General features: G+C 42.9%; 1 protein-coding gene across 29 annotated transcripts in view; it reads left to right on the plus strand.

Annotated features, from left to right (window-relative positions):
- The window catches only part of NIN (ninein), a 113,924-nt gene that overhangs the window by 32,759 nt on the left and 53,255 nt on the right, over window positions 1-27,910 (plus strand). For 21 of the 29 annotated variants that reach the window (XR_015134776.1, XR_015134771.1, XR_015134773.1 and 18 more), the window contains 9 exons: window positions 538-627; window positions 2,152-2,321; window positions 18,858-18,897; window positions 20,396-20,586; window positions 24,794-24,940; window positions 25,420-25,587; window positions 26,051-26,187; window positions 26,509-26,649; window positions 26,903-27,077. Coding sequence is in view for 20 of the 29 variants with exons in the window: in XM_086321562.1 (XP_086177688.1) it covers window positions 538-627; window positions 2,152-2,321; window positions 18,858-18,897; window positions 20,396-20,586; window positions 24,794-24,940; window positions 25,420-25,587; window positions 26,051-26,187; window positions 26,509-26,649; window positions 26,903-27,077 (1,259 nt within the window). In the remaining 9 variants the exon portion in view is untranslated. The remainder of the gene's footprint in view (window positions 1-537; window positions 628-2,151; window positions 2,322-18,857; window positions 18,898-20,395; window positions 20,587-24,793; window positions 24,941-25,419; window positions 25,588-26,050; window positions 26,188-26,508; window positions 26,650-26,902; window positions 27,078-27,910) is intronic. The other 8 variants (XR_015134775.1, XM_086321567.1, XM_086321571.1 and 5 more) reach the window with 1 other exon arrangement.

Genomic DNA, 27,910 nt, shown 5'->3' on the forward strand with positions numbered 1-27,910 from the left:
CAGATGGTAAAGGATCTGCCTGTAATGCAGGAGACCCAGGTTCGATCCCTGGGTCATGAAAATCCCCCTGGAAAAGGGAATGGCAGCCCACCCCAGTATTCTTGCCTGGAGAATCCCATGGACAGAGGAGCCTGGCAGCGTACAGTCCATGGGGTCGCAAAGAGTCATACACGACTGAGCGACTAACACTTTCACTAACTAGGGAACCATTTTATCCACAGATGGGTTTTAGATTAAATCACAGTGGGATTTTTTTTTGGTTTTTGGTTTGAAACAGTGGCTTTGTCCCACTGCTTTTTTTTCCTCTGAAAAAGTACAGCATATATTAAGAGTTCCTTTGTCACTTCCTTCCCCAGACTGTGACTATCTTCTCACAGTGGGAAAATCCCATGTTCCATTTTCTGATGTTTTACGTTTTCCCTTTAATTTTTTCTAAGCCCCCATCATCACTAAATGGTGTATCTTGTTGTCCTCCACTAAAATTTAAGAATATGTAATAAATTAAGGATGGTTCTACATTGCCTCTTATCTGACTAGCATCTGTGGGTGTCAGCTGCCAACAAGCAGCTCGGGTGTCTGGGCCACTCCTGAACGCTCACAAGCTGACACACTCTCTTCTGATAAAAGGTACCTTCAAATATGCATGTGCCTTTCAGTATACATTTTGTATGCTTGAACACTTTCTGTAAGAGAATCACTCGACCTAATAAAGTGGCTTGGCTGGGACTTTGAAAAAGCTGGATATAAATATCGCTAGAATTTATAGAACAAGCATAAATACTTCACTCTGAGCTCTGCTGAGCATTTTCAGGATGTTTCTGAGCACATTTGTGAAATCAGAGCTTATCCCAGAAAAAGGGCCTGGAGGAGTGAGGACAGTTAGTCACATAGGGTCACCAGTCCTCCCGGGGAAGCTTCAAAGTAACCGCTACCCCTTAACACTTTCATGTTAAGGGGTAGGGTTTTATTTTCTTAGTTCTTATCTAATCATCTACCCTAGTTTTGTTGATATGTGTACAGCCCTTACTTAAAAATATACATGTCTGAGTTCAGACATACCTTGTTAAGACTGTCTTTGCAAACAGAACACATATGTTCTCCAGAGAGACAGTATGTCTGTATGGGTGATAAGAACTGAAATCAAAGTCTTGCCAGTCTTATATTTAATGGAATATTTTATTCCCCTAATTCTGTTCAAGATGCTAAAAAAAAAAGTATCTCTAATTTGACATTCGTAATGAGTGAAGTATTATTGCTTTAAAGCTACCATTGTAGAGGAAGATTAGTGTGTGGTGATGGTGGTGGTGGTGGTGATGGTTGGTGGTGGTGAAGGTGGTGGTGATGGTGAAGGTGGTGAAGGTTGAACCTGAGACGTGGTCTGCACAATGCTGAAGCCCTTCTTCAAGGTCAGGAGATGACTCTCCCCTTATATGCACATTCTTTTTTATTTTGCAATGCACAAAGCTCATGAAGAGAAAAACTATATATAATCTTCTTAATGCAGTTTTGCAGTTGCTGTTTTATTCCACAGCTTTTAATTTTATAATGAGATTTTGATGCCAAGTTTCGTGTAAGCAATGAGCTGTCATTAATTGATGAGGATGCACTGTGTCAGTTTCTTTGTTCTCTCATCTTGCTTGTCTGATGGATCAGAAAGTGGGATGGTAACAAAGAAGTCACTGACGTACAAGAGGGGTATGGTCCAGACTAATTGGTGTGAATGCTACCTTTACAGTGCTGATAGAGTGTTCATTTTATCATCATTTTCCAACGTGTCTCTTTGGTGGTATGATCCCTCCCTCTACCTTCCCCTGTGTCTGTGAACAGAGCTTGATAAACAGAACAGATATGACTGCTTGCTTTGTCCTGATCTTAATTCCATAGTTTTAAGCAAATTCCTCACTGTGGGCTCTGCATCTCTCCCACCATATGCTGAGATCTACTCAGGGCACTATAAATCATTCGGAATTAAAAGCTGTGCTGTGCATCTGACCTGCTAGCTCATGGACGCCCACATCCACTGCAACTGGCGAATGGTGGTGGTTTATTTTGGGGCTGGTATATAAGAGGCTGTGTCCAAAGGCTGGGAGTTGTCAGATAGGGACTGAGATTGTCTTGTAATGTGGCCTCAACTCTTGTCTCCTTGCCCAGACTGCACTCTCGAAGCTCAGCCCAAATATGTTAGAGGTGGGAAGCGTTATGGACGCAGATCTTTACCTGAATTTCAAGAATCCGTGGAGGAATTTGCAGAGGTGACTGTCATTGAGCCACTTGATGAAGAAGCACAGCCTTCACACATCCCAGCCAGTGAGCGCAGCGAGGTAAGAAATTGGACCACAGGTGTGGAGACTTGGGGTTACCCACACCCTTGTGGCACAAACACAAGACGACTGAGGGGCTGATGGCTTTTCTCAGCCACTTTTTTTTTCAACTACATGCTAATCTTCTTACTTGCCTTTTGGATATCTATGACTGCTTTTTCTATTGTTTATATGTTTCATCTCTGTTTCAGCTTTTGAAGAGCTGATGTTTCTGTGCATGTTTTATGTATATAGTTTTTAACGCAGTTATTTTTGTATTTATCTGAGGTCTGCCACTTCTAGCTCTTCTTGGGAATCTCTCTCTCCTCCATGGCAGTGTCATTTTCAGTTATGTAAAAAGCTCATCAGCTCCCTCCCCGCAAACTATAAAACAGCTGCAGTGACAGGTAAGAAGTGAAAGCCGTTCTCAGGCATTTCAGGAGCCAGCATCTTATCTTTTGTGGTGGGATAAAGCAGCTTTGCAACTTTGTCCTTGTCACAGGGCTCAGCAATTGCAAGGGTTCTTACCAGTTCTGTTGCCCCCAGGCGCATCTGACTCCCCAGCAATCAGATATCCCTCTGCTTCCCTCATCTCCCTCTTTTCATTTTACATTTTGCTATACTCTACCAATAAGGAAGAAGCAGTAGCATTTTCTTTTTTTTTTTTCTTTATGGCTCATTTACCAGCATCCCATTTATAGAACATGATTGAAAGTGCCATGCTGAGCAAGCTCTAAATATTTCTTGCAAATCCCAGCTTAGTCTGGGGATGCAGATATTTCAGATGCTCATATAAGCTGGGAAAGAGACAAAAGAGCCTCAACTTCCTTAAAGTCATCTGTAGATCATAGTTTAAGCAGGGAGTATGTGTGTGTTGCCATTAACTTTCATGTTCAGCTTGCTGATATATCTATGAGAAGCTTGCTCCAATAATGTCCCCTGCAAGCAGATACCCAGCATCTTCAACTTTCTAGAATACCCACAAACCCAAAGGTAACCAGAGAGAGTCCCAGCATTGAGCAGAAATGAGACCAACCACAAGGGCTGCAATTTAGAAGACACATGACTGGTCTGCTAACCAGAAGAGGCTCGCACTGCTTTTTAGAATCAAGTGATACCTGTCCTCACAATAGAGGGGAAGGAGCAGTGGCAGAAATGCGAGTGAGAAGAGAGGAAGAAAAGCAGCTAAAGGGGGTAAGATAGATAGAAGCCACAAAAGTGGTGTGAATAGTGTGGGTGAGCGATGATGGCTAAAAATGGAAAGACTTTGAGAAGCAACAAGGATGCTACTAAAACGTCACAGCACTGGGGGCCCATGGGTCTGGGGCAGAGGCCTCTACCCATCTTGGTTCAGTCGGTTTCAGACCCTGCCTTGGGTCACTGAGAATTTAGATAGGGCCCTTTCCACAGTAAAGCACATAGGCTCGCACTCACAAGTGCTCCATTTACTATTTCAGGTGAGCAGGTGATCTGCATACTTCAGTCACTGCAGTGTCTGTACTATTTATCTTGCTGACAGGAAGGGTATCAAAATGGCAACATTAAACCTGTTTCATAGCCCTAACTAGTGTGGAATGTATCTGAGACATGTCTCTGTGAAAAAACTAATTGGTTAAAATAGGGCTTCACACTTGATGGGGGAAGATTTTCTTATTTGGAAAACACTTTTAAGTTTAGTATCTCCTTTCTCCAACTGTTTTCAGTGCTGAGGTACTGTTATTTGGTGCTAAGAAATGAAATGGTTACTTATTTTTTTTGTGAGGCGAGTTTCTAATTACCACCTGGGGATACCCAGAAAGTTCTTGGGCAGAACTGATTTTGTGGCTGGTAGGATATTTCTTATGTCTTTATTTAATTTCATCTACCGATTTCCAATGAGATTTACTGTTTAAAAAGTGCGACTTTGGCTTTATGTGTAAATAAAGTTAAGGGTTGAGGCCAGAGTCTGGGTAAAATCTTGCTGCTTATACTTAGTACAAGGGTATATTGGGAGAATCATTTCACCCCTGATAAACTTCAGCTTCTCTAACTCCTCTAGAAACCTCTTAGGTGTGACCTTTTGACACTATATAGTGTCAAAAGGCTTTGGTGTAATAACCCACCATCAAAGAGCAGCAAATAGAGGGCTGGAGAACGTCATTTGTCTCTGTCTGCTCTCCCCAAGGACTCTACTGACTTGACTTCGAGAGTCTGTTATAGCCCAACCAGAAAACCTGTAGCAAATCAGATAACACGTTTTTACCTCCCTCTTTATTTATTGCTAAAAGTGGACTCAAAGTTCATCCCGCTGCTTTCTTATCTAAAAATGAAGTGTTTTGTGAACTAAATGGAGCCTGTTGGTTTTCAGATCGATTCATCACAACATTTACAGCATGATGCATGAGGTTTTTGATGTGCCTGTTGGCAGTAAGATGGGCCGGCCTCCGCTTCGTGCAGTAACCTTGGCTGTGGATCACACGCGCTGCCCTCACGATCTGCAGCATAGTTTCGTCACCATTGGTTTTAACTGCATCTGGTTGTGTCAAGGTGGCACTCTGGTTTCCTGGCCAGTTTCTGTGGTCATTTCAGCAATGGAAAGCCACTCTGTTGGTCAACTCAGTTCATCCTCTGGTCAGCACTGGCTTGCTCTAGATACCCTTGTCTCTTCTACAGAAGCTATCTGGGGCTCCTCGGAGTACTGGGGCATCTTCCCTATTCTAGAGTGGCCCTCAGGTGGGGAAGATGGGGAGGGCAATGTTCTCAATGAACTGTGGGGTTTATTTATTCTTAACTTAGAAGTTCAGTATCTGTCAGGAGGTCTTTATTTTTTTTTTATACAAACAGCCAGATTGCAGATTTTTGTATGAATAAATGGGGTTTATTGCATCTCAAGCTACCAAATCACTTCTTCCCAAACTAAAATTTTTATTATGTATTGAGGTATAGCTGGTTAACAATGTAGTTAACAATGTAGTTTTAGGTGGACAGTGAAGGGACTCGGCCATACATATATATGTATCCATTCTCCCCTAAACCCCGCTCCCATCCAGGCTGGCACATACAATTGAGCAGAGTTCCATGTTCTATACACTAGGTCCCCCATTGGTTATCCATTCTAAATATAGCAGTGTGTCCATGTCCTTCCCAAAGTCCCTAACTATCCCTTCCCCCTGGCAACCATAAGTTTGTTTTCTAAGTCTGTGAGTCTCTTTCTGTTTTGCAAGTTCATTTGTATCATCTCTTTTTAGATTCCACCTATAAGGGATGTCATAGGATAGTTCTCCTTCTCTGTCTGACTTACTTCACTGAGTATGACACTCTCCAGGTCCTTCCGTGTTGCTGCCAATGGCATTATTTCATTCTTTTCAATGTCTGAGTGATATTTCATAGTATATATGTACCACATCTTCTTTATCCTTTCCTCTGCAAAAGGACATTTCGGTTGCTTCTGTGTCTTGGCTTTTGTAAACAGTGCTGCAGTGAACACTGGGGTGCATGTTTCCTTTCAGATGTTTTTCTCCAACTATATGCCCAGGGTTGGAATCGCAAGGTCATATGGTAGCTCTGTTTTCAGTTTTTTAAGGAACCTCCATACTGCTCTCCATAGTGGCTGTACCAGTTTACATTCCCACCAACAGTGTAGGGGGGCTACCTTCTCTCCACACCCTCTCCAGCATTTGTCGTTTGTGGATTTTTTGATGATGGCCATTCTGTCAGGAGTTCTTTATTGTACTGCTGGTTTCTTTTTTCTTCCTCTTGGTTGCCTCTGGCCCTTTTGTCTCCTGCCCTTGGGTGTTAAGAATTTCTTCCTTGGGTGTGTTTGTTATCAGGGACTCATATTTCCATGTGGCTTTGCAGTATTAAAGGCAGGAGCGGGCTGGGTCTCCTGTGACATGACTATTTCATGAGGAGCAGTCAGATGGGAAGCTAGAGACAAGTCTGCTTGGTTTGGTTCTAGGTTTCTTTGACTCCTGGGCCCTGGCTCAGGGGTTCCTAGCTTGCCCGTAGACTAAAGTTTTTCCTGTCCTCAGACAAGCCTCATTTTTTCTTCTAAAGTGACTTGAGAGTTTTTCTTTTTTTTTTGATGAAGACCACAGGACCTGAATCTGTTATCAGAAGTTCAATAATGAGGAAGTCCGGCTGTTATTACCCAACAGGAGAATAGTTTTCAGCTCTAGGATGAATCAAGTAATAATCCTTTTTATTTAAGGAGTTTGGAGAGGTGGGCAATAGAATGGAATGGTGTCACAGTTCAGTTCAGTCGCTCAGTCATGTCCGACTCTGCGACCCGGTGGACCGCAGCATACCAGGCCTCCCTGTCCATCACCAACTCCCGGAGTTTACCCAAACTCATGTCCATTGAGTCCCACCTCATCCTCTTTTGTCCCCTTCTCCTCCAGCCCTCAATCTTTCCCAGCATCAGTGTCTTTTCAAATGAGTCAGCTCTTCACATCAGGTGGCCAAAGTATTGGAGTTTCAGCTTCAGCATCAGTCCTTCCAATGAACACCCAGGACTGATCTCCTTTAGGATGGACTGGTTGGATCTCCCTGCCATCCAAGGAACTCTCAAGAGTCTTCTCCAACACCTCAGTTCAAAAGCATCAATTCTTTCGCACTCAGCTTTCTTTATAGTCCAACCCTCCCATCCATGCATGACTGCTGGAAAAACCATAGCCTTGACTAGATGGACCTTTGTTGACAAAGTAATGTCTCTGCTTTTTAACATGCTGTCTAGATTGGTCATAACTTTCCTTCCAAGGAGTAAGCGTCTTTTAATTTCATGGCTGCAGTCACCAACTGCAGTTATTTTGGAGCCCAAAAAATAAAGTCAGCCACTGTTTCCACTGTTTCCCCATCTATTTCCCATGAAGTGATGGGCCTGGATGCCATGATCTTTGTTTTCTGAATGTTGAGCTTTAAGCCAACTTTTTCACTCTCCTCTTTCACTTTCATCAAGAGGCTCTTTAGTTCCTCTTCACTTTCTGCCATAAGGGTGGTGTCATCTGCATATCTGAGGTTATTGATATTTCTCCCAGCAATCTTGATTCCAGCTTGTGCTTCTTCCAGCCCAACATTTCTCATAATGTACTCTGCATATAAGTTAAATAAGCAGGGTGACAATATACAGTCTTGTACAGACAATATGTAGTACTTCTTTCCCGATTTGGAACCAGTCTGTTGTTCCATGTCTAGTTCTAACTGTTGCTTCCTGACCTGCGTACAGATTTCTCAAGAGGCAGGTCAGGTGGTCTGGTATTCTCATCTCTTTCAGAATTTTCCACAGTTTATTGTGATCCACACAGTCAAAGGCTTTGGCATAGTCAGTAAAGCTATGGTGTCACAAGTCACCTCTAAATGCTAGCCTCAGGGTAACTTGTTTCTTTCTAGGAACTCATCCTGTAGAGATACGTTAGCAAACAGTCATCTGAAGGGATAAACAATAATCCCTACCCTGTTTCCCTGGTGGCTCAGATGGTAAAGAATCTGCCTGCAAGGCAGGAGACATGGGGTCAGTCCTTGGGTTGGGAAGATCTTCTGGAGAAGGAAATGGCAACCCACTCTAGTATTCTTGCCTGGAGAATTCCATGGACATGGGAGCCTAGTGGGGCCCCAGTCCATGATGTCGCAGAGAGTCAGATATGGCTGAGCAGCTGACATACACACAACACACACACACAGAGTTTCCCTCTAGGGTTGCTCCAGAGTAGGGGTGTTGCTAAGGGGGGACATTTCATTCCTAGGCTCTTGGTCTAGTTATGCACAGTGTCCTTTCTGCATCCTTATTTGGAAGGCCTTCTCCCATATATTCATATGTTCAACAGATTACAGGTAATTCTCAGTGGCCACAATTCTCTGAGGTCTACCTGTAACTTCACCATTTTCCTCCCACCCAAGAAAACAGAGATGCTGGCAAGTCAGAGTGATGTGGTGTGTGTGTTAGTCGCTCAGTCATGTCTGACTCTTTACAACCCCGTGGACTATAGCCTGCCAGGCTCCTCTGTCCATGGAATTTTCCAGGCAAGAATACTGGAGTGGGTTGCCATTTCCTACTCCAGGGGATCTTCCCAACCCAGGGATCGAACCTGGGCCTCTTGCATTGTAGGCAGATTCTTTAAGGTCTGAGCTACCAGGGAAGCCTGATGTTATGGTAGAGATTGCTTTCAAGCACGTAAATTTTTTAATATAAGTTACATGCGAAGATCCAAATTGCCCCCATGACCATTCATGGTGCACCAACCATTGTGTGTCGTGCCTTGGGTGAGAACCCATGTTATGACTGTGGGATCACATTTTGGCCTCATCCTTTGAATAGAATACATGAGTTCTGTGAGTTATAACACCTTGTTATGAGGTGTTTGGGGTTGTGTTCGACTTTTGTTTCAGTTCACATAAGGTAAAACCCTAACATAAATTGTCAACATTTTAATCATCGCCATCCTACCTTCCCCAGCTTTATTCAGGCAATTTGATTCTTTCCTGATGAAGCAGAAAATACCTAATCTAACTGTTAAGCATGCCTCCCCTACCAAGTTTACTTTACAAGGCCATAAAGCCATTGCACAGGGAAAGACCACTTTAATCCTGCTAAGTTTTTTAGCACTAAAATGATATTTTAGAATTTCACTTAGAAACCCTGAAGCAAAATGTGCTAGTTTACAAGTGATGGAAGGTTCCAGCATCAGGTTGAGATGTGCATTCACCTTTCAATTTAGTGTGTTTATCTGACAAATAGATCCCTTGGGAGTCTGACATCTCCTCTGGGGTATTGAAGGGAAAATAGTGACTTTTCTTTGTTCGTAGGATCATTTTCACTCAAGGCAGTTCAGTTGGACATTCTATTCTGAATTAATCCAGACTAACAAAGGACACTTTCTTGATTCCAACGTAAGGTATGATTAATGAGAAGGTTTTGGTGGTGGTAGTTTTTGCTTTACTTTGTGAAGAAACAGGTGAGTTTTTAGATTCCAAGAGTACATACCCAGCCCACCCCCCCTTATATACACATATGCAGTGGCTACTGAACTAACCTTGAATTTTATATTCACTTTTCTCCTAAGAGTAGCTGGAAGTGGGGGAAAAAACTAATTCTTGGTTCTATTCTGTATTATTCAGATGTAGTGGAAAAGGTTGACAATGAATACAGTTGGAGCAGGGCCACTTTGCTTTCTGCCCTCATTCCAAACACGGGACACCTTGTTAACTGTTTTCCTCCACAGGGTATAAATCGGGTCTAGTAAGATTCTTATCGTGAGCCAGAGGCTTTGAACAATGGTTTCTTCAATTGCAGACAATAGAAGTGTAAGTCAAAGCCTTGCAGTTTAAGTGAGGACCTGAGAGAAAAGTTAAAGCCAATTGCTTCATTCAGCCGAGAATGGACATTAAATCAAGCCTTTGTGTCAGGACTGTGGGAGTGGGAGGATGAGTGGTGGTGGTTGTTTAAAACCAAAAACAGAAATGAAGAACCCCAACACTGATTTTACTGCCCTCCGTAAAATCAAACTTCTTCAAGAAGTGTGAAACTGACTTAAATTCTCCTTATGTTCATTTTCATATATGCATAACTTTGTAGCTGAACTTCATGAATTATTCATTTGCGTTGTATAGAGCAGATATTTAATTTTGGAGCAAACTTCTTAGTAACTTGGAGAAGTTCTGCTAAGAGCTTTTGTAGTCAAACCTGTTTTTCAGTTCCTCGCCTGTTACATTGTTTGTTCTAGTCTTAGATAAAATAAGCAGTTGCATTACTGATGCCATTTGCTTCCATCAAATGATGTGAGATTATCAGGAGAGGTTTCCTTATTCATGGAATTCCAGTGATTCCCTTCATATTTCTTGAGTATTATTAGATCTGGCTATTCTCAGAGATGAAACACTCATTCAAGATGCAAATATAGATCATAAAAGTGATATAAAGACACCCCTTCAAAGCTAATAAGTTGCTTTCATTCTAACATAGACACAGCTCTCAGATTTTCAGGTTTGTTGTTCTGATAAGTCCTCCTGTCTTCATCACAGAGGAGGTTCCTTTGGAATCCAGCCCTCATTCTCACTTCTTTCCAGGTCAACAATTTCTAATACTTGTTTTCTAACTAGAAAACAGAATCAACAACACTTCAAAAAAAAATTAACAAGTCAATTTAAGTGATAATAGTAACATTTTTCCAACTATAGCATTAGAAAGTATTTTTCAAATAGGAAAGCAGTATCCACTGTCTGAGAGTGACTCGGATGAGCAGGATACCACAAGCAGATGTATGAAAGAATCCTCTTCCTTTAAGGACTTTAAAATCCAGTGAACTGAAACCAGTCCTCAAACTTGGTAGAAAAGGCTTAAGGCTCAGACTCCTTTAAATTCAGCATTTCTTCACACTGGCAGTACCGCAGGGTGTTTGGCATTGCAGCAGGACTTATCTAAATGTGCATGCATTTAAAAATCATACATTAACTCTTGTTATCCCCAGCACTTACTTGTAGCTTTTAATTGCTTTTAGAGATAAAGGAACTGATTTGCATTCTAGTTGTGACAGCCCTGCAATTGAGCAGCTTGTCCCTGGGTTAAGAGATTAGAGTGTGGGGCTGTCAGGGCGCCCTTCATCGCCCTTTCACCTTCAGATTCTGGAAAGCTCGAGATGAAGTTCTCAAAAGTGTGTCCCTGCAGGGATAGTAGCAGCCTGGCTGGGCACACTTAGCTTCCAGTACCTGCCCAGACCATGGCTTTATAAATATTTAGAGTTGTTAAATAGGCCATACCATAGATGCTAACTTTTAAAAGTGCTAAGGTTTCCATCATAAATATTCTCCTAAACTGATCCTGTTTTTGTGTAGAGACTTCCTGTGCTTACTTAAGTGTGCTCTTCTTGTAAAATGGATACTATGGCTCAGTTTGTTGGGGGAGCTTTGTTACTTTAATAAATTTCCTTTCTCTTCTCTCTGGGCTTGCAAGACTTTCCCCTTTCCAAAAATAAAAAAATAAAAATCTGCTTAAGTCTGCTGAGATCAGCTCAGCTCAGCAACCTTTGCTGGGAAAGAATAGCCCCGTGTGTGCGCCATAATCGTTTTAATTAGCCGTACATTCTGAGGGGCACAGAGGTCTGCACTCAAGCAGATGGCTGTTGGGGGCTGAGGTTGGGCTATTGTGGCCAGGGGCCACGCCAGGCCCACGGGCTGCAGATGCTAGCCCAGCCTCGGGGCTAGCAGCTCCTGGATCCCAGAGGCTCGGACCATCTGCTCTGCAGTCCAGCAAAGCAGGTGTCCCTCCAAAAGAAACATTCCTGAAAGCAGGGCCGCCTGTATGGCCCGCATGTGCGGACACCCTTGTCCAGCTGTAGGACAGCCTGAGAGCTGACCACAATGACCAGCGTGACTGAGCTACGCAGCCCACAGGGTGGGTGTGGGACTCCCTTTGTCTGCTTAAGTGTGTGTGGGAGGGTGGGGGGAGCTGCTTTCTGCAGCAGCCGTTTAGGGCCAGGCAGCTTCTGACCATCTCCCCTCTGTCCACTCTCACAGAGGCTGTTGGTCAGCACACATGACATGCTGAGCCCTGCCAGCTGTGGGGACACTGTTCAGAGTGCGGAGGCCCCCCAAGGAGGCCTCGCTCCTATGCTGAATCAAAGGTTGATTGCTTCATCACAACTAACACGCTCAAAGCTGTCATTTCTACAGTCTCTTCTGTGTTTGTTCTTAAAGCCGATGCTGGTCTGTCTGCTGTTTCTTTCCTCTGCCTTTGTCCTAGTGTTGCACACGCAGGTCATAGGAATAATAACTAAACATTTATTTACTTAACAGACACTTAGGACTTAATTTGTAGCATTCACTGTTTTAAGTACTTTCCAAATACTAGCACACCCTTAGAGGTAGGTACCATTGTTCACTTACCCCTAGGGAAACTGCACGCAGTGATTAAGTAACTGGCCCAGGCTTGCATAGCCCATAAGTGAAGAATCCATCTCTGGAGCCTAAACCCTTTACCACATCATTGTTCTTGCTGAAATATTAACAAGAGCTAACATTTCAAAATCACTGCACATGGTGATTGCAGCCATGAAATTAAGATACTTACTCCTTGGAAGGAAAGTTATGACCAACTTGGATAGCATATTGAAAAGCAGAGATATTACTTTGCCAACAAAGGTCTGTCTAGTCAAGGCTATGGTTTTTCCAGTGGTCATGTATGGATGTGAGAGTTGGACTGTGAAGAAGGCTGAGCACCGAAGAATTGATGCTTTTGAACTGTGGTGTTGGAGAAGACTCTTGAGAGTCCCTTGGACTGCAAGGAGATCCAACCAGTCCTGCCGGGGTCCAGCCCCGGTGGATCCAGGGGTTTCGAAGGGGAGACGGCATCGGCGAGGATCAGGAAACAATTGCTTAATTAAACGTTAATTAAGGATATAAAGAGTGGTTAAATAAGGATAGCTCAGTGAGGAAATTCAGTGGAGAAAAGAGGCTGAAATAAGGATAGCTCAGTGAGGAAATTCAGTGGAGAAAAGAGGCTGAATAATTCAGCCAGAAGGTGAGAGAAAGAACGACATGGGGAGACCAAGTTTCGGTGAACAAGGCCCGCACTTTATTTTCCAAAGTAGTTTTTATACCTTAAGTTATGCATAGAGGATAATGGGGGAAGGGGTAGAGTCATGCAGTAAGCCAGGCTTTCTTCCTGCGAACTTATCATATGCAAAAGTTTAGGTGATTTGCATCATCTTCTGGCCTGGAGGCCTGTTAACATTTTAAGAAACTTATTTTTCTCTAAAGGTGATTATTCTAAAGTCAGGCGCCACCATCCAAAAGCATTAGATAAAGTTGCATTCCTATAGGGCAAAGGCTATAACAAGAAAAAGAATTAACTCAAGGGTCCAAGATTACAAACATTAAAGCTACTACTTACACCAATTATATTAATCAATACACTGCCAGGGACACAGCAGGTAAGGGATATGGAAACTTAGCAGCAAACATTGGCCCAACAAGTGAAAAACCCTTCACCAATACAATTTCTAATCAATCTTTTAACTGCTCAAAGGAATCTGTATTTATACAGTTTAGAACATCTCATCCGCCTCACAGTTGGGAGGCTCTGAGCAATCACATGTGGCCGGAAAAACGTATTCAGGTAGGCTAGAGGACTTCCAAATGAGTTTATAGGTTGAAACACTAACTGGAGCTGTAAGTTAACTCTTTTTTCAGAGAGAGGTAGTGGGGGACAGGTGAGAGCACAAAGCAGAAAGTAGGCAGACTCTGGTTTTGGGGGTAGATGCTCGAGAATTTCCAGGGGGACTCCTGAGGCTCGATCCCGCCTTTGCGTATGCTGAGCCTCCTTCCTCATAACCTTTGCTATGGGCGGAGCTCCTGCTCCCGGCACAGTCCATCCTAAAGGTGATCAGTCCTGGGTGTTCCTTGAAAGGACTGATGCTGAAGCTGAAACTCCAGTACTTTGGCCGCCTCATGCGAAGAGTTGACTCATTGGAAAAGACCCTGATGCTGGGAGGAATTGGGGGCAGGAGGAGAAGGGGACAACAGAGGATGAGATGGCTGGATGGCATCACGGACTCGATGGACATGAGTCTGAGTGAACTCCAGGAGTTGGTGATGGACAGGGAGGCCTGGCGTGCTGTGATTCACGGGGTCACAAAGAGTCAGACAAGACTGAGCGACTGAACTGAACTGAACATTTCCTAAGACCCAGGCAGTGCCTCCATGTCCCTATGGGAGGGGGTGGTCAGCCCCATTCTGCACACAGAGCAGCAGAGCTTCACCCTGGCAGTCTCCCCCAGCTACCATTTTGCCTCCAGAGTCAGGAATAGCTGGGCTCCCACAGGACGATTTTTTTTTTTAATTTATTAATATCCATTTGTTCTCCAGGAAGAGGCTATTATAAGATTTCAAGGAAAGAAGTTGAAAATCCTTTTTCATTAATTAGTATGGAGAATACATCCCAGCAATTGCCACCCCTTCCTCTCCCACTTTTCCAGAGGTGTTTATGATTACCTCCCTTCTAACACTCAGGGCAGACCAGTGTCTGGAGGCTACCTGCCAGGCTTTACTGCTGGGGAAACCATCAGCAATTAAAGGACCTGGTTCCAGAGTGATGGCTGTTTTTATTGGTGGTATTCCGGTAGTCCAGAGATCTAATCCCTCTCTCCCCCACCTTCTAACCTGCCTTCCCCTTTTTCTCCCCCTGCTTTTTAATTGGAACTACTGGTTCCAGGCAGTGAGAATGAAAATAAATGAGCTGTGAATGAATTGGATCTGCTCCCTCCCACCCTCACCCCCTGAAATTGCAGTTTAATAACAAACATTCAGCCACTGTGTGATGTGCTTATCTCCCCTTAAAGGAACAGACCTCTGGGGGAGACTGGGAAGAAGCATAGCAAAACATCTGGGTGGTGAACTCAATCTCCAGTTGAAGTGGTCTTGGGATGAAAATATAGCCCTTAGGATAAGTTTGCTTCCCCTTCTAACAGGGCTGGTCTTAGCTGGATCTGTGCTTCTTACACAGGGCTGTAGAGAAACGCTTGGAAAATCGTTACCCCTGGAGATATTAAAATAAGTTATTCCTTACCTTGTCACCACTCACCCTGAATTTGCGTGAAATCACTTAAATTGCTGTACCTGATGCCATTGGTTAGGCTGAATGAGGGGTGCCTCTTTGGATGACTCTGGTCACAGTCCCCAACGCATGTCTCAGATGAGTGTCCCTGATCTTCCTACACTCTGCTAAATTTAGGAGGCATTGGCACCAGCAGCTTTTGCCCTCCTGGAAGCACCTGGGCTTCCCACTGAGCCTGTTCTCTTGATCACGAGTCGTAGTGCAGGAGGACCTTGCTGACTAGCAGAGTGGTACATACCCGGGGGCAGAAGTTTCCCTTTCCCCCACCCCCAGGTCACAGGGAATTCATTCAGTGAGAATTCGAGGGCAGGTGGGCAAAAGAAGTTGTGAAGTTGTACCTATTTATATGGTATAAACAACATTTATAACAGTAAAGGAAATGAAATTGTTTCCCACATTCCCTCAACTAAATATATATTTATTGTCTCTGTTTCCTTCCAGTCTTTGTCTAATTGTATAAATGTTTTTTTTCCAGTGGCATAGTGTTGATGGCATTTTTGTTGTGGTCTTTCATTTAACATTTCATCAGATGTATTTCATGCTCCAAAATGGTTTTATAATTATATAATGACTATATTATGATGTGTTATTATACTTTATGCCCCACTGTTTTTAAATTGTTTTCAATACTTTTCTTTTACCATCAGAAATCATATGAAATTGGATCAGAAAGCATGAACATTTTCATGGCTTTTGATACATAAAGTCATTTCCTTTAGTAAAAAGTAATATCCATTTGTATTGTTTCCAATAACATTAATAGGTCTATTTTATTTTCTTTCCCAAACAGGCCTATTTTAAATCATAACCTTGTTGGTAATAGGAGTCATATCTTAAATACTTGGCTAATTTAATGGGAACAAAATGATTGCTTGGTTTTAATTTATGCATCTCTGAATGCTACTGAAATGAACCTTTCCCCATATTTAATTGGGTTGCCTCTTATGTGAATTGTCTGTATTCTTTGCATATCTGCTGGAGACTTGGCATTTTCTTACAAATTTTTATAAATAACCAATACCTCCCGAGGACAGTCAAATTAATCCTTTAAGTTTAAACATGGTAATGAAAAGAAACTGCAAATGTAAATTTAACATGTGCTACATAAACACATGTCCAAGAAAAATAATATCGAATTTTATTTGCTTATTTAGTGCCAGGCACAATTCTAGGCATTTTTACCCAGCTCTGTGAAATATGTACTACTTTATTCCCGTTTTATAGATGGAGAAACTGAGGCAAAAGAGATTAAGAAATTTGCTCAAGCTCAAACCCAGTAGGTAAGCCTGGGTTCAGAGCGAGGTGGCAGTCTGATTCCCACCCTCAATAGTCAGACGTGAGAATCGGGGAGCAGGGGTGGCAGGGAAGCGGGAATCAGATGAGGCACCCAGTTGCATAGATTCATGAGATTTTGGAAATAGTACATTGAAGCCTCTTGCTCCTCTGAACTAATTCATTGTTCACTATTTTTAATGAGTTGAGAAGTGAGAAAATGTAAGAAATATATTTTTCTATAGCAAGACACACACCTTGTTGTGTTGGGAATTGTTGCCAAGCATTTTTTGAAGGTGTGTGTTTGCATTTTTCCACCTATTGTCCCGGCGGCGGCTTGTCCAGTGGCACCTATTCTGCCATGTCTCATTTCATTTCTGCTGTTAAAAAGTCATCCCCTGCATGTGATTCGATAGGTTTTATTTTGACCGATGGTTCTTAGATCACAGAAACCTACTTTATTTTTTTCAGGTGGACTGAATGGATTTCATTTTAGGGTGTTTCCAACTTACATGCTGAATGATGAATTTTCACCATTTGGGTGCTGCAATAATATGAGCATTTGCTCTGTTGGTTGAGGAAATAAATGTGCAGGGATAGACAGGCAGGATGCTTTTATTAGGAGGCATAAAAATGTATACTTTACAAATAAAAACAATTGATTTCTTCCTAGAAACAATAGTGTAAGAAAAATCTATGGACGTCTATTTCCTCCATTGCTCCCTCCCCACCCCCCAACACATCATCCATTCGTCAGGTTTGCAGTGTGGAAATGTGGGCCAATAAAATTATAATCACAATCAAGTAAAAATCACCTTGTGCCACAGTCCCTAGACTTACCATCCCTTTTAGTGACCTTTAGTTGTAGCCTGTGAGTTGTAGTGAGCTTTTATATTTTGAGTTACAGCCTTTGAATGTCTCTCTATGGCAAGGATAACTTAGCACTGGCAGTTTGGGGTTTCAGGTTAGTGTGGCAAATCTTGGTGAGCTCTTTGAATCGGTGTTCTATGCCGTACCTTTCTGAGTGAAATACAGAGCTATGAAATCCTGGTAGATGGTTATCCTTCAGTTAAGAAGAGAAGAACAAAATAGATGTGCCTAGGTTGGCTGTAGGAATTTGAACTCGTATCAACTTGAACAAGTTACTAAAAGAAATCAACATTTCACCTAAGAATTGTAGATTGCTCACTGCCGCCATGAGGAATCCAAGATCCGGAGACGGGAGTTAATTAGGTTTGTTTTCCTGTTCGTTTCAAGAATCTAAGAAATAAGTTCCCCTTGTGCAGTTCAGCCACCAAGGAGAGTGGACTGGTTATTTATGTGTTATCAAAGGCTGTTGTTCAGTCACTAAGTTGTGTCCGACGCTGCGACCCCAGGGACTGCAGCACGCCAAGTTCCTCTGTCCTCCACTATGGAGTTTGCTCAAATTCATGTCCATTGAGTTGGTGATGCTATCTAACCATCTCATTCTCTGCTGCCCCTTCTCCTTTTGCCTTCAATCTTTCCTAGCATCAGGGTCTTTTCCAATGAATCAACTCTTTGCATCACTTATCAAAGGTACCTTCATTCATAAAGCTGGATCTTTGCCGAGACAGCAGGAGGTTTTAAAAGGGGGATACACCTTTCTCAACAGGGTTACCTGACTGCAGTGGTTGTAGAACCTCCTAACAGGAGTAATTAGGAAGCTTACTGATGAGGCCAAAGATCACTGTGTACCTACTCATAGCCACTGGTTGGAAGCAGATTTGTGCCATGCTTGGCTCATGGAGCAAGGGCTAGATTTTGGTTCTGACGGGTGCCCTGGGCTGGGTGCTTTTGTGTAATACACAAACTACACCTGTATGCTGTGACTTGGAAAAGACTCAGTAGAACATATCATGATAAGGGGCAAAATGATCCAGTGCAGATCAGTTCCACTGCTTTTAATGTAGTAATTCACTGATAGCGTACATTTTAACTTGAGCTTTCTAGCCTAGCTGTTCGGGGCTGCACCTCTGTCTCCTTTGTGCCACAAACACACCTGTCTCATTCTTGTCTCATGGGTCAGCAAACAGTCTCTGCTTCTTTCTTTCCACTTGGCTGTCTCCAGCCTACCCCTCAGGTCTCAGTCAGATCTTGCTTCTTTCAGGAAGTCTACCCTGAACTTCCAAGGCTGAAGGATACCCAGTTAGGTACCCATTCTTGAACTCCTCCACAATAGCACTTAATACACTACAATGTTGTTCTTTCTGTTTTCTTGTCTGCATGACTTTGTCAGCATATAATCCTCATGAGAGAAGAGCTATGCTTGTCCTGTTCATGGTTGTTTTCCAAAGATGTAGCGTGATACCTCACACCTATTAAACATTTACTGAAGAACAAACTCATAAATGCATGTGTATAAACTCTTTTCAGTTGATGGATTCTGAATATTGGCTTTGGCCTGATTTTATTGGTTGTGCTAGGTTTTGCTATTGAATAAGTGATGTCAGCTCACAGGCCAAATCCTTGGTGAGATGCTGCAGAAGGCGGTGTGGTGTTTCTTAGGCCTCTGCTCTCTATTGGCTCACTGATTGAGGAGAGCCTGCCTGGATAAATGCACTAGAGGGTCCTGAATCATGCGACTTACTCAGATGATGACATCAGGGCCAGAGAGTGATCTGGTCTTGGAAGAGCAGGCTTAGTTCTGAAGCACACTAACCTCCTCCTCTTGCCTCCTCTAGCACTGGAAGACGCAGCGCAGCGAGGAGTATGAAGCAGAAGGTAGGAACTGAGGGTATGCCGGGCCGGCCTGGGCGGGAAGGGCTGCATTCACAGGGCATTCTCCACAACCCCTTCCCAAAGCCCTTCCCTTCTTCCTAATAGCCCTACCTGCTGGAGGCCAGCTAAGAAGCAACCTGAAGTGCAACAGCAACAAAAAATTCATTCCCAGTTGATAGCTCATAGTTTTAAATCATTGCATTTAACATCATGCAAGATATGGCAACTGAGATGTGGAATTTTACTTATAGGTTAATTACTGTCTTATATAGACTTTCACATTAATCTATAAACCATCCCAAACAATTTACTGGTTAAATGCATCCCTTGACAAGTTTCATGGTGATCTCCTCACCAGCAGATGGCACTGTGGTTCAGCTGACAGATCTCCACCCACTTCACAGCCTACCCTGGATTAACTGTACTTAAGTGTAATTACAAATTCTCTAGGCCTCCAACCTGTAAAGACACAGCAGTAATGGGCTTAATGCCTTTAATAAATAGTAGGGGTAGCACTAAATACTCTTCTCAACCCTCCAAGGTTCTTGGAGGCACACAGTATCATGCCAATAATTAGCTCATGTTTAAGTAATGACTTGACAGAATCTCTAATGTGAAAGTAGAAATCTTAACTAGAAGTGAGAACTTTTCATGGAGAATAAATATTTATTTTTAAATAAGTAGGTTGATCCTTGTATCCTCAAATAGAATTTATCCTTAATATGTGCTTAGTCGCTCAATTGTGTCTGACTCTTTGCTACCACATGGAAGCCCACCAGGCTCCTCTGTCCATGGAATTCTCCAGGTTAGAATACTGCAGTGGGCAGCCATTCTCTTCTCCAGGAGATCTTCTCGAGCCAGGGATCAAACCCAGGTCTCCTGCATTGCAAGCAGATTTGTTACCCACTGAGCCACCAGGGGATCAACTATCCTTAATATACAGATAATAACTTGTAACCATTTATTTTTTAAGTTAGGTTGCTTATAGGTCAGAATATTCATGTGTAAAGATTTAGAAACAGTCTACTCTTGAGACTTTTATCATTATTTAATGGTATTTACCATGAAATTATTTCCTTCTCAGTAAAACAGTGCTTAGACTAGAAAGAGAGTAGAGATAATAAAGTCTGGTAGCTATAGTTGAGGTAGGATGTATAAAACTCTTTAGAATGGCTCTCAACCAGCCTTCTCTTTCAATCACACCAAAGCCTAAGCCTGTGCACATTTTTCTTTGAAATAAAACAAACCTAGAACCTTGACGTGACTGCCCTGGAATATTTCTTATAGGGATATAACTGCCAGTGAACGAAAGAGTGCCTGTTGGCCTTCATTGCGGCCTAAGAACCAATGGTTCTGCTTCATTTGAACTTCCGGATCAAATCAACACTTGGTAGTCTCTTTTCTATAGCATTTATTTTCAAAAAGCGTATTTTTCTTTGAGTATAGATGCTATCTCTGTGCAGTTCTTTTAGGGACAATATAATATATGCTTTTATTTTAGGCCAGTTAAGATTTTGGAACCCAGATGATTTGAAAGCCTCACAGACTGGGTCTTTGGCTCCCCAAGACTGGATAGAAGAGAAACTGCAGGAGGTTTGTGAAGATTTGGGGATCACTCGTGATGGTCACCTAAACCGAAAGAAGCTGGTCTCCATCTGCGAGCAGTATGGTTTGCAGAATGTCGATGGAGAGGTGAGCGTTGCGTTGTATTTTTATTCAGGGATAGTAATCATGATACAAGCTAACCTGGCCACAGGCTGGACACAGCCATGTTTTGGTTTCCTGCCACAAGTTACAGAGACTCCATTCTCTTTTTTTCCTGGCAAGTCAGCCATCAAGTTTGTGTCTCTGAGGAGCTCATGTTTGTCGTGGGAAACAAGAACTGACAATAGCTGATAATTACTGAACCCAAACTGTGTGTGCCTCACTGTGCTAAGCATGTTACCCCACATCATTGTCAGACCCCAGCTCAGTGTAGCCATGATGTCAGTCTGTAGCTGTGGCACTCACAGAGTCAGAGGTGAAAAAGGTGTGGAGGCAGGACAAGGCAGAGAGCTCGGGAGAGTTGAGTTGGGGAAATACTTTGAAGCCCAGGCTGATAAGTTTAGTCTTTGGAGAGACAATCTCCATATCATCCCTGGGTTCTTTAGCAGATTACATAATACATGGGAAAAACTTACTTGCTAAGGGTGGTCTGAACTTCTTTTATGGTATTATATTGGTGTAAAGAGAGCCATAGATTAGGACACTAGCCAGGAGTCATCACAATAATCTGGTCATGAGGAAATGGAAAAGGGTAGGTTGGCGGTTTTGAAAACGTACAACAGAAGAGTCTTGAAGCAGCCCCCAAGATGCTCTTGCTTGGTAAAATTCTCAACTTTACATTTTCTAAAAAATTAAGAGGGGTGGCAGGACTGGGTGCATGAACAGCCATGAAACAAAAGAATGTAATTAATTCCAAGACACGTCTTTCAAAGAGTTGAAAATAAGGATTGAAGGGACTTAGAGGTTAGGGCTACAGTTGTACAAGCTTTGGGAAACTTTGATTATAATGATATTCGAAACCATGTTATCTGCTTGCTCAGAGGATAAGTGGTATTATTTTCCTAAACCAGAATGAGATTTATTATCAAAAGCTTCCAAGTAGCCTAGCTTGCAGGAAAGTTCTCCCTCCTCCTTCTCCCTTGTGTATGTGCCCATTACACACTCTCTGACTACCTTTTAATGGCTCCGCAGTCATTTATTTATCAGTGGTGACTGTTGAGTCATAAAATTAAATTCGTCCTCCTAAATTATAAACCAGTGCAGTGTACAGAACCTTGGGTTGTTTTTGCCAAGAAATATTGCACAAACTTGGATTATTTATCTAAGAACGAATCTTGGAATAAACTGTAGCTGTTTATGGGGAGTTGCTTTTTCTTCTGTGGCCGAGTTTCCAGAATCCAGGAAAAGCAGCAGCACATTTATTCTCCTCTGCTGTGAGGATGAGTGAAGGATTGCTAATTGAATGTAACTTTTACTTAGTATTTTTCCTCCCTGCCAAAATCATGAAATACTATGGTGCTTTTGTACTACTAGCTCTAGGCCACAGCGGAGCTGAAAGTTCATGATGATCTCACCAACACACAGCTTGGAATCCTAGAATTTTACAACTGAAAGCAATTTTAGATTTAGTCACCCCACATTTTATAGATAAAGAAAGAAGTCACTGCTGCATGTTGCCATCAGCATGAAGGGAAACTAGATGGACTGTCTTATAGCCGAAGATAGTGCCTGCCTTCCAGAAGCCAAGACGGCTGTAGGGCAGTGAAGGCAGGCTATCCCCCTTGTTGTTTCGTCACCAAGTCATGCCTGACTCATGCAGCCCCGTGAACTGCAGCCCACCAGGCTCCTCTGTCTGTGGGATTTCCAGGCAAGAATACTGGAGTGGGTTGCCATTTCCTTCTCCAGGGATCAAACCTGGGTCTCCTGCTTGGCAGAAGGATTCTTCACCACTGAGCCACCTGGGAAGTCTAGAGGCCTGATACGACCCAAAGGCCGTGTGACCTACACAATGTTTAAAAATTGAACTATTTGCTATACTTTTTAAAATCAGGAGATTTTTTTCTGAAAATCAGAAGATTTGGCTCCATTTTTCTGGTAATGAGAAACGGCTAGCCCCTTTGGACAGGGCATGCACTCAAATGTTCTGTTCACTGCTTTAAAAGGCTTCCAAGTAGCCTTTTAAATGTCTCAAGACCATCCTGCCTCATTCATTTATATCACCTTCCTGGCACCTCTGGCTATTTCCCAGCTTACACATTGGGAAATCAGCCATCTAAAGACCTGGCTGGTGATAGGGAGGAAGAATGTCCTCAGGGGTCTAGATTCAGCTCCTGCATAGGCTGCAGGGTGTGTCCCAGTTGCCCACTGACTAGCATTCTTATCAGGCCAACCCAGTCCATCCGTCCTCTTCTGAATCCACGTTCATTTACTCACCACTTGCCCACACCCCCATGTCTAATAACTGGCAGGACTCGCTTACTCCACCACTTGGAATGGATCCGGTGATGGGTGTTTAGGCAGTCAGGAAGCTGTACATTGATTTGGCCAAGGTCACAGGGCTAACCAATGTGGAGCAAAATGTTAAAATGTTAAAGGCAAATATGTTGGAATGTTCCAGTGTTAAAGGCAAAATATGCTGGTTAGCTTCAGTCATCACTGCTGGATTTTACTGTGACTTCTGGCTTGACAGTCCTGAAAGCCTAGTCCTCTAAGAAAGTGTTCTGTTTGATAAAAATGAGACAGAGAATCTAAGGGAGCTTGGCAACCTCTGAATTTTGCCCAAAATATCTTTCCATCTGTTTCTTCCTATGATTCTCTATAGGAACTGTTGCTTCTTCCAAAGATTTCCACCCTTTAAAATGGTTTTGTTTTGGAATCCTCTCCAGAGGAACTGGTAGAAAAACAAGAATAGAGACAGATGTTTCCCATTGGATATGGATTGGGAAAAAAAGCATTCAAGATAAAAGAAATGCCACAAGGACTTAGCTGAGGGATAGAATCGACAATTAGGAGATGACAGGAGTCCCAGCAATAGTCCAGACTTAGGAAATAAATATTGAAAATTTGAGGATTTGTTACAAAGAGGCTTTTGTTAGAAGGGACCCAGTTGCAGGCACTAATGGTAAGTTTGTTGCTTATTCGGTTCCTTGCTACTCAGCAAATTAGGCATTATCTTGTTAGAAATGTAGAATTCCCAGGCCCCAGCCCTAGATTTAACTACATCAGAGTCTGCACTTTAACAAGACCCTCAGGTGATTTCTGCTTTGTACATTGGGGTCATGTCCTATAGAAAAATTTCAGCCCCCCAAATAGGAAGCTGACTGTGAGAATGGAGGGCTTTGCTTTCTTTCCCTATTTTGTGGTATCTGTGATTCATGTTGCTTTATTCCCTTTTCCATTCCTCTGTGAGTTAGGGAACAAACCATCTCCCAGGCACGCCTCTAGAAGGGACTCTATATGATGAGGACCACTTGATTACTGTCAGAGGGGGCAAAGTAGTCAAGCAGAATTTCCTTCTCTTCACATCTCTCGGAACACTTCTATTGCACACACGTGAAGTTCTTCCTATCCAGTCTTCATTTTGATTGTGCAAAAGTATTAAAAGAAATTAAAAACCCCAAACACCACAGTGTGGTTCCAAGTAATGTTCTAAATTCCAAGGCATGGGTTTCAGACCCAAGCTCTTAAATCATTGCAATCTGTCCCAGACCCATTTATGCTAGTTTACAGAATTTCATATAAGCAAAATACCATGTGGAGTCACTATAATATAATGGCTTAATGAATGTCTGTTTTCTGCTGTTACAACACTGGGAAGCTATATCTTTATATTTTTCAGTAATTCTTTAACTCACAAGATAATGCATAGTAACGTTGAAGATAACCTGTTCTAAGAGTATGAGCAAAAGAGAAAACAGTTAATTTCTAAATTGCAGAAAATTATGAAGATGTTGAAAATGAATTTTGTTTAGTTTATGTGAGGGGGAAGGACAGATTACTAGAAAGGAAAATATATTTAGTGAGGTGAGAATAAAGGGACATGTCATATTTCTGGAGTCCTGGGATCAAGAGTGGTGCCAATATCTGTTGGCTTTGTTGTTTAATCACTAAGTCATGTCCGACTCTTTGTGACTCCATGGGCTGTAGCCTGCCAGGCTCCCCTGTACATTGGATTTCTCAGGCAAGAATAACTGGAATGGGTTGCCATTTCCTTAGACCCAGGGATCAAACCAGCGTCTCCTGCATTGGCCGGTGAATTGTTTACCACTGAGCCTCTTGGGACTAGAAGTGCGCTTGGGGCTTTGTGGGGTTTTTTTGAGAGAAATAGTTAAGATATATGGTTACCCTTTTCTAGATGCTTGAAGAAGTCTTCCATAATCTTGATCCTGATGGTATGATGAGTGTAGAAGATTTTTTCTATGGCTTGTTCAAAAATGGAAAACCTCTTACACCATCAGCATCTACCCCATATAGGCAATTGAAAAGGCACATCTCCATGCAGGTAAGAAATAAATAGGAAGTGGATTCTTTGGGAGTAAAGTTAAAATTCATTTGAATAATTTCCAGTGAGTTAATCTGCTGTCTGAAGAAAAATACTGAGAAGAAAGAGAAGCAAAAGAAGAGCAGAAATGAAAGACTAAACCACTGGGGAAGTTGTGTTTGAGAAATGACCATAAATTACAGTAGGAAGACCACTAATTATGCCCCTTCCTGTTAGCTGTGGGCCAGACGAACCTGATGTTGAGTAGAGATGCATCTCATCTGTATGCAGGATCTGTCTGCCAGGTCAGCTGTTGATCAGTTTTGCATTCTTCACTGACTTGGGAAAGGAAGATCAAAGGGGCCACTTGGCTTTTTATCCTAGCAGTATAAATGAGAGAAGCATGCCTCTGCCCCTTGTGGTCAGGACTGACTGCTTTTGGTCTCGACCAATATCATGTTGCAACGCCTGAGCTTGCTCAAGTCTCTTTCTTCTTCTAGTCTTTTGATGAGAGTGGACGACGGACCACAGCCCCATCTGCAATGATGAGTACCATTGGTTTTCGGGTCTTCTCCTGCCTGGATGATGGGATGGGCTATGCATCAGTGGAGAGAATACTTGACACCTGGCAGGAGGAAGGCATTGAAAACAGCCAGGAGATCCTGAAGGTGTGGCAACTGAAATGGGAGGCAAATGACAAATTGGGAAGGGTTGAAAAATTCTGTTTGTGATTTGATTTGATTTGATTTCTCCTTAATGATTCTTCTGTTCCCAAGATCTCAGACATAAGAGATAACTTTTCCTACCCCCTTTAACCAGGAGTGTTGCTGACTTCATGTTTTTAACCCCTAAATTATTCACAAGAAATTTCTTAACCGATCTCTTGTTGGTAAAGATTAGAGTTTTGCCGTTGTGTTTATTTACAATGCCAGACAGCATTTTTTAAAAACACGTAAATAATCATGTTTTCCTTAGAGAGACCTTAGTTGAATATTGTTCCAAGGCAGCCATTAAATGTAAATATCCAGTTTGTAGATTATAAATTCAGTTCCCCAGGTCTGTATAACCTTCACATTTTCTGCTTTCTGAGGATAGAACTTGTGATTATCTTGAACTTGTTCTGATTTCTAGGCCTTGGATTTTAGCCTTGATGGAAATGTCAACTTGACAGAGTTGACACTGGCTCTTGAAAACGAACTTTTGGTCACCAAGAACAGCATTCACCAGGCAGCTCTGGCCAGTTTTAAGGCTGAGATTCGGCATTTGCTGTGAGTTGAGCAGAAAGCTTACCTGCTCTGTTCCCTTTCCTACTTGTTGAGCAAGTGCTCAGATGCCTGTGGCATGTATTCTTCCCTTCTGAAGGCAGTGGTGGCTAATCGCCTATCATCTCGCTTCTGTGAAAGTGAGGTGGAGCTTAGAGCTGCAATGTAGGCTTTTGAAAAGGGCTGTGGAATGTCTTTGTGTTTTGGAAGGGTTCTGGTTGTCTTGGTTTTGTTTTTGTATAGGAGTAAGCCAGATGAGAGTTTTTTTGGGTCTACTTGTTGCCTAGTAACAGTCTCCCTTATAACTTTGTTTCTTTCTGATTCTAGGGAGCGAGTGGATCAGATGCTCAGAGAAAAAGAGAAGCTACGGTCTGATCTGGACAAAGCTGAGAAGCTGAAGTCTCTAATGGCCTCAGAGGTGGACGATCACCATGCAGCCATAGAGCGGCGGAACGAGTACAACCTCAGGTGTGACGGGCGGGGCCAGGGCCCTCCTTTCCCACCACCCTGGCCCAGAACAGTGGGGTTTTGCCTGCCTGTCCGCCTGCTTGGCCACACCTGGCTGGGGTGACTTAGGTGTGGCCAAGCCTACAGGAAAGCAGGGCTCACTGGCCACTTTCTCAAGGAGCTTCCATCTCTATGACTCTTTCCATTTTTGGTGGCTCTACAGAGGGACCTCTGAGGGACTTGATGGCAGCCTGTCAGTCTTTCCTTCTCACAGGAAACTGGATGAAGAGTACAAGGAGCGAATAGCAGCCTTAAAGAATGAGTTTCGAAAGGAGAGAGAGCAGATCCTGCAGCAGGTGGGCAAGCAGCGTTTGGAACTTGAGCAAGAAATCGAAAAGGCAAAAACAGAAGAGAACTACGTCCGGGACCGCCTCGCACTCTCTTTAAAGGTAATTATCCTCTTAGTTATGTGGTCTGTGTGCCTTCTGGGAACACCACATGAAAAACCACAGCTCTGTAAGAGGACAGGTCTACACAGGGCTCATAAGTCTGGGTCAACACCCAGACATGGTAGAGCCCCAGGTTTCAGGGGTGTCCAGGCTTCTGGTTTGCCAACAGCGTATCTTGTTCTTACCTGCTGAAGTGGCAGTGAGTCCTCAGGGCTGTTTGATACCTGGTTGATGGTGTCCCCTTCCTCATCCTTAGCAGATGGCTTTTTTTTCCTTCCATGCCGAGGCCATCCACTTTGTTTCTCTGCTCGCAAATCTACCTTTTCCCTTGCACATCCTCCTCCTCTTTTTTGTGCCTCAGTAGAGGAAGTGATGCTTCTCTTTATGGAGCTCTGACACTGGGTAATGTAGTAGTGTCAGCTGGAGCTGAAGGTGGGCGGGACCCTCTCAGGTCTTGGGAGGGGTCTGGACTCAAGACTGCCTGGTTCCAATCTGGATACCACCACTTACAGAAGACCTTCATCAGGTTACTCAAGCCTGTTTCCTAATATACAAGAGAGTCACCATCATAATACCTACCTCAGAGCATTGATGTGGAGATTGAGTGAGTTGCTACATATACAGTATCTGAAAGTAATAAGAACCTATGGAATAGTTAGTTTTGTTGAGGTTATGAAAGATTCCTGAAACTCCACAAATCAGAGACTGAGCCAATTCTCCCTCCCTAACCATCAAACTGCTTCCTTTCCTGAATTTTCACCCTAATCTCCATCACCACCCTGTGCTGTAAGTCATAGAAGTCACTGTCCTTGGTCATCCTGGATTCTCACTTT

This window comes from Bos grunniens, chromosome 10, assembly GCF_055505025.1.
Source record: "Bos grunniens cultivar Pamir isolate PY7600 chromosome 10, Bosgru_T2T1.0, whole genome shotgun sequence".
Taxonomy (NCBI): domain Eukaryota; kingdom Metazoa; phylum Chordata; class Mammalia; order Artiodactyla; family Bovidae; genus Bos; species Bos grunniens.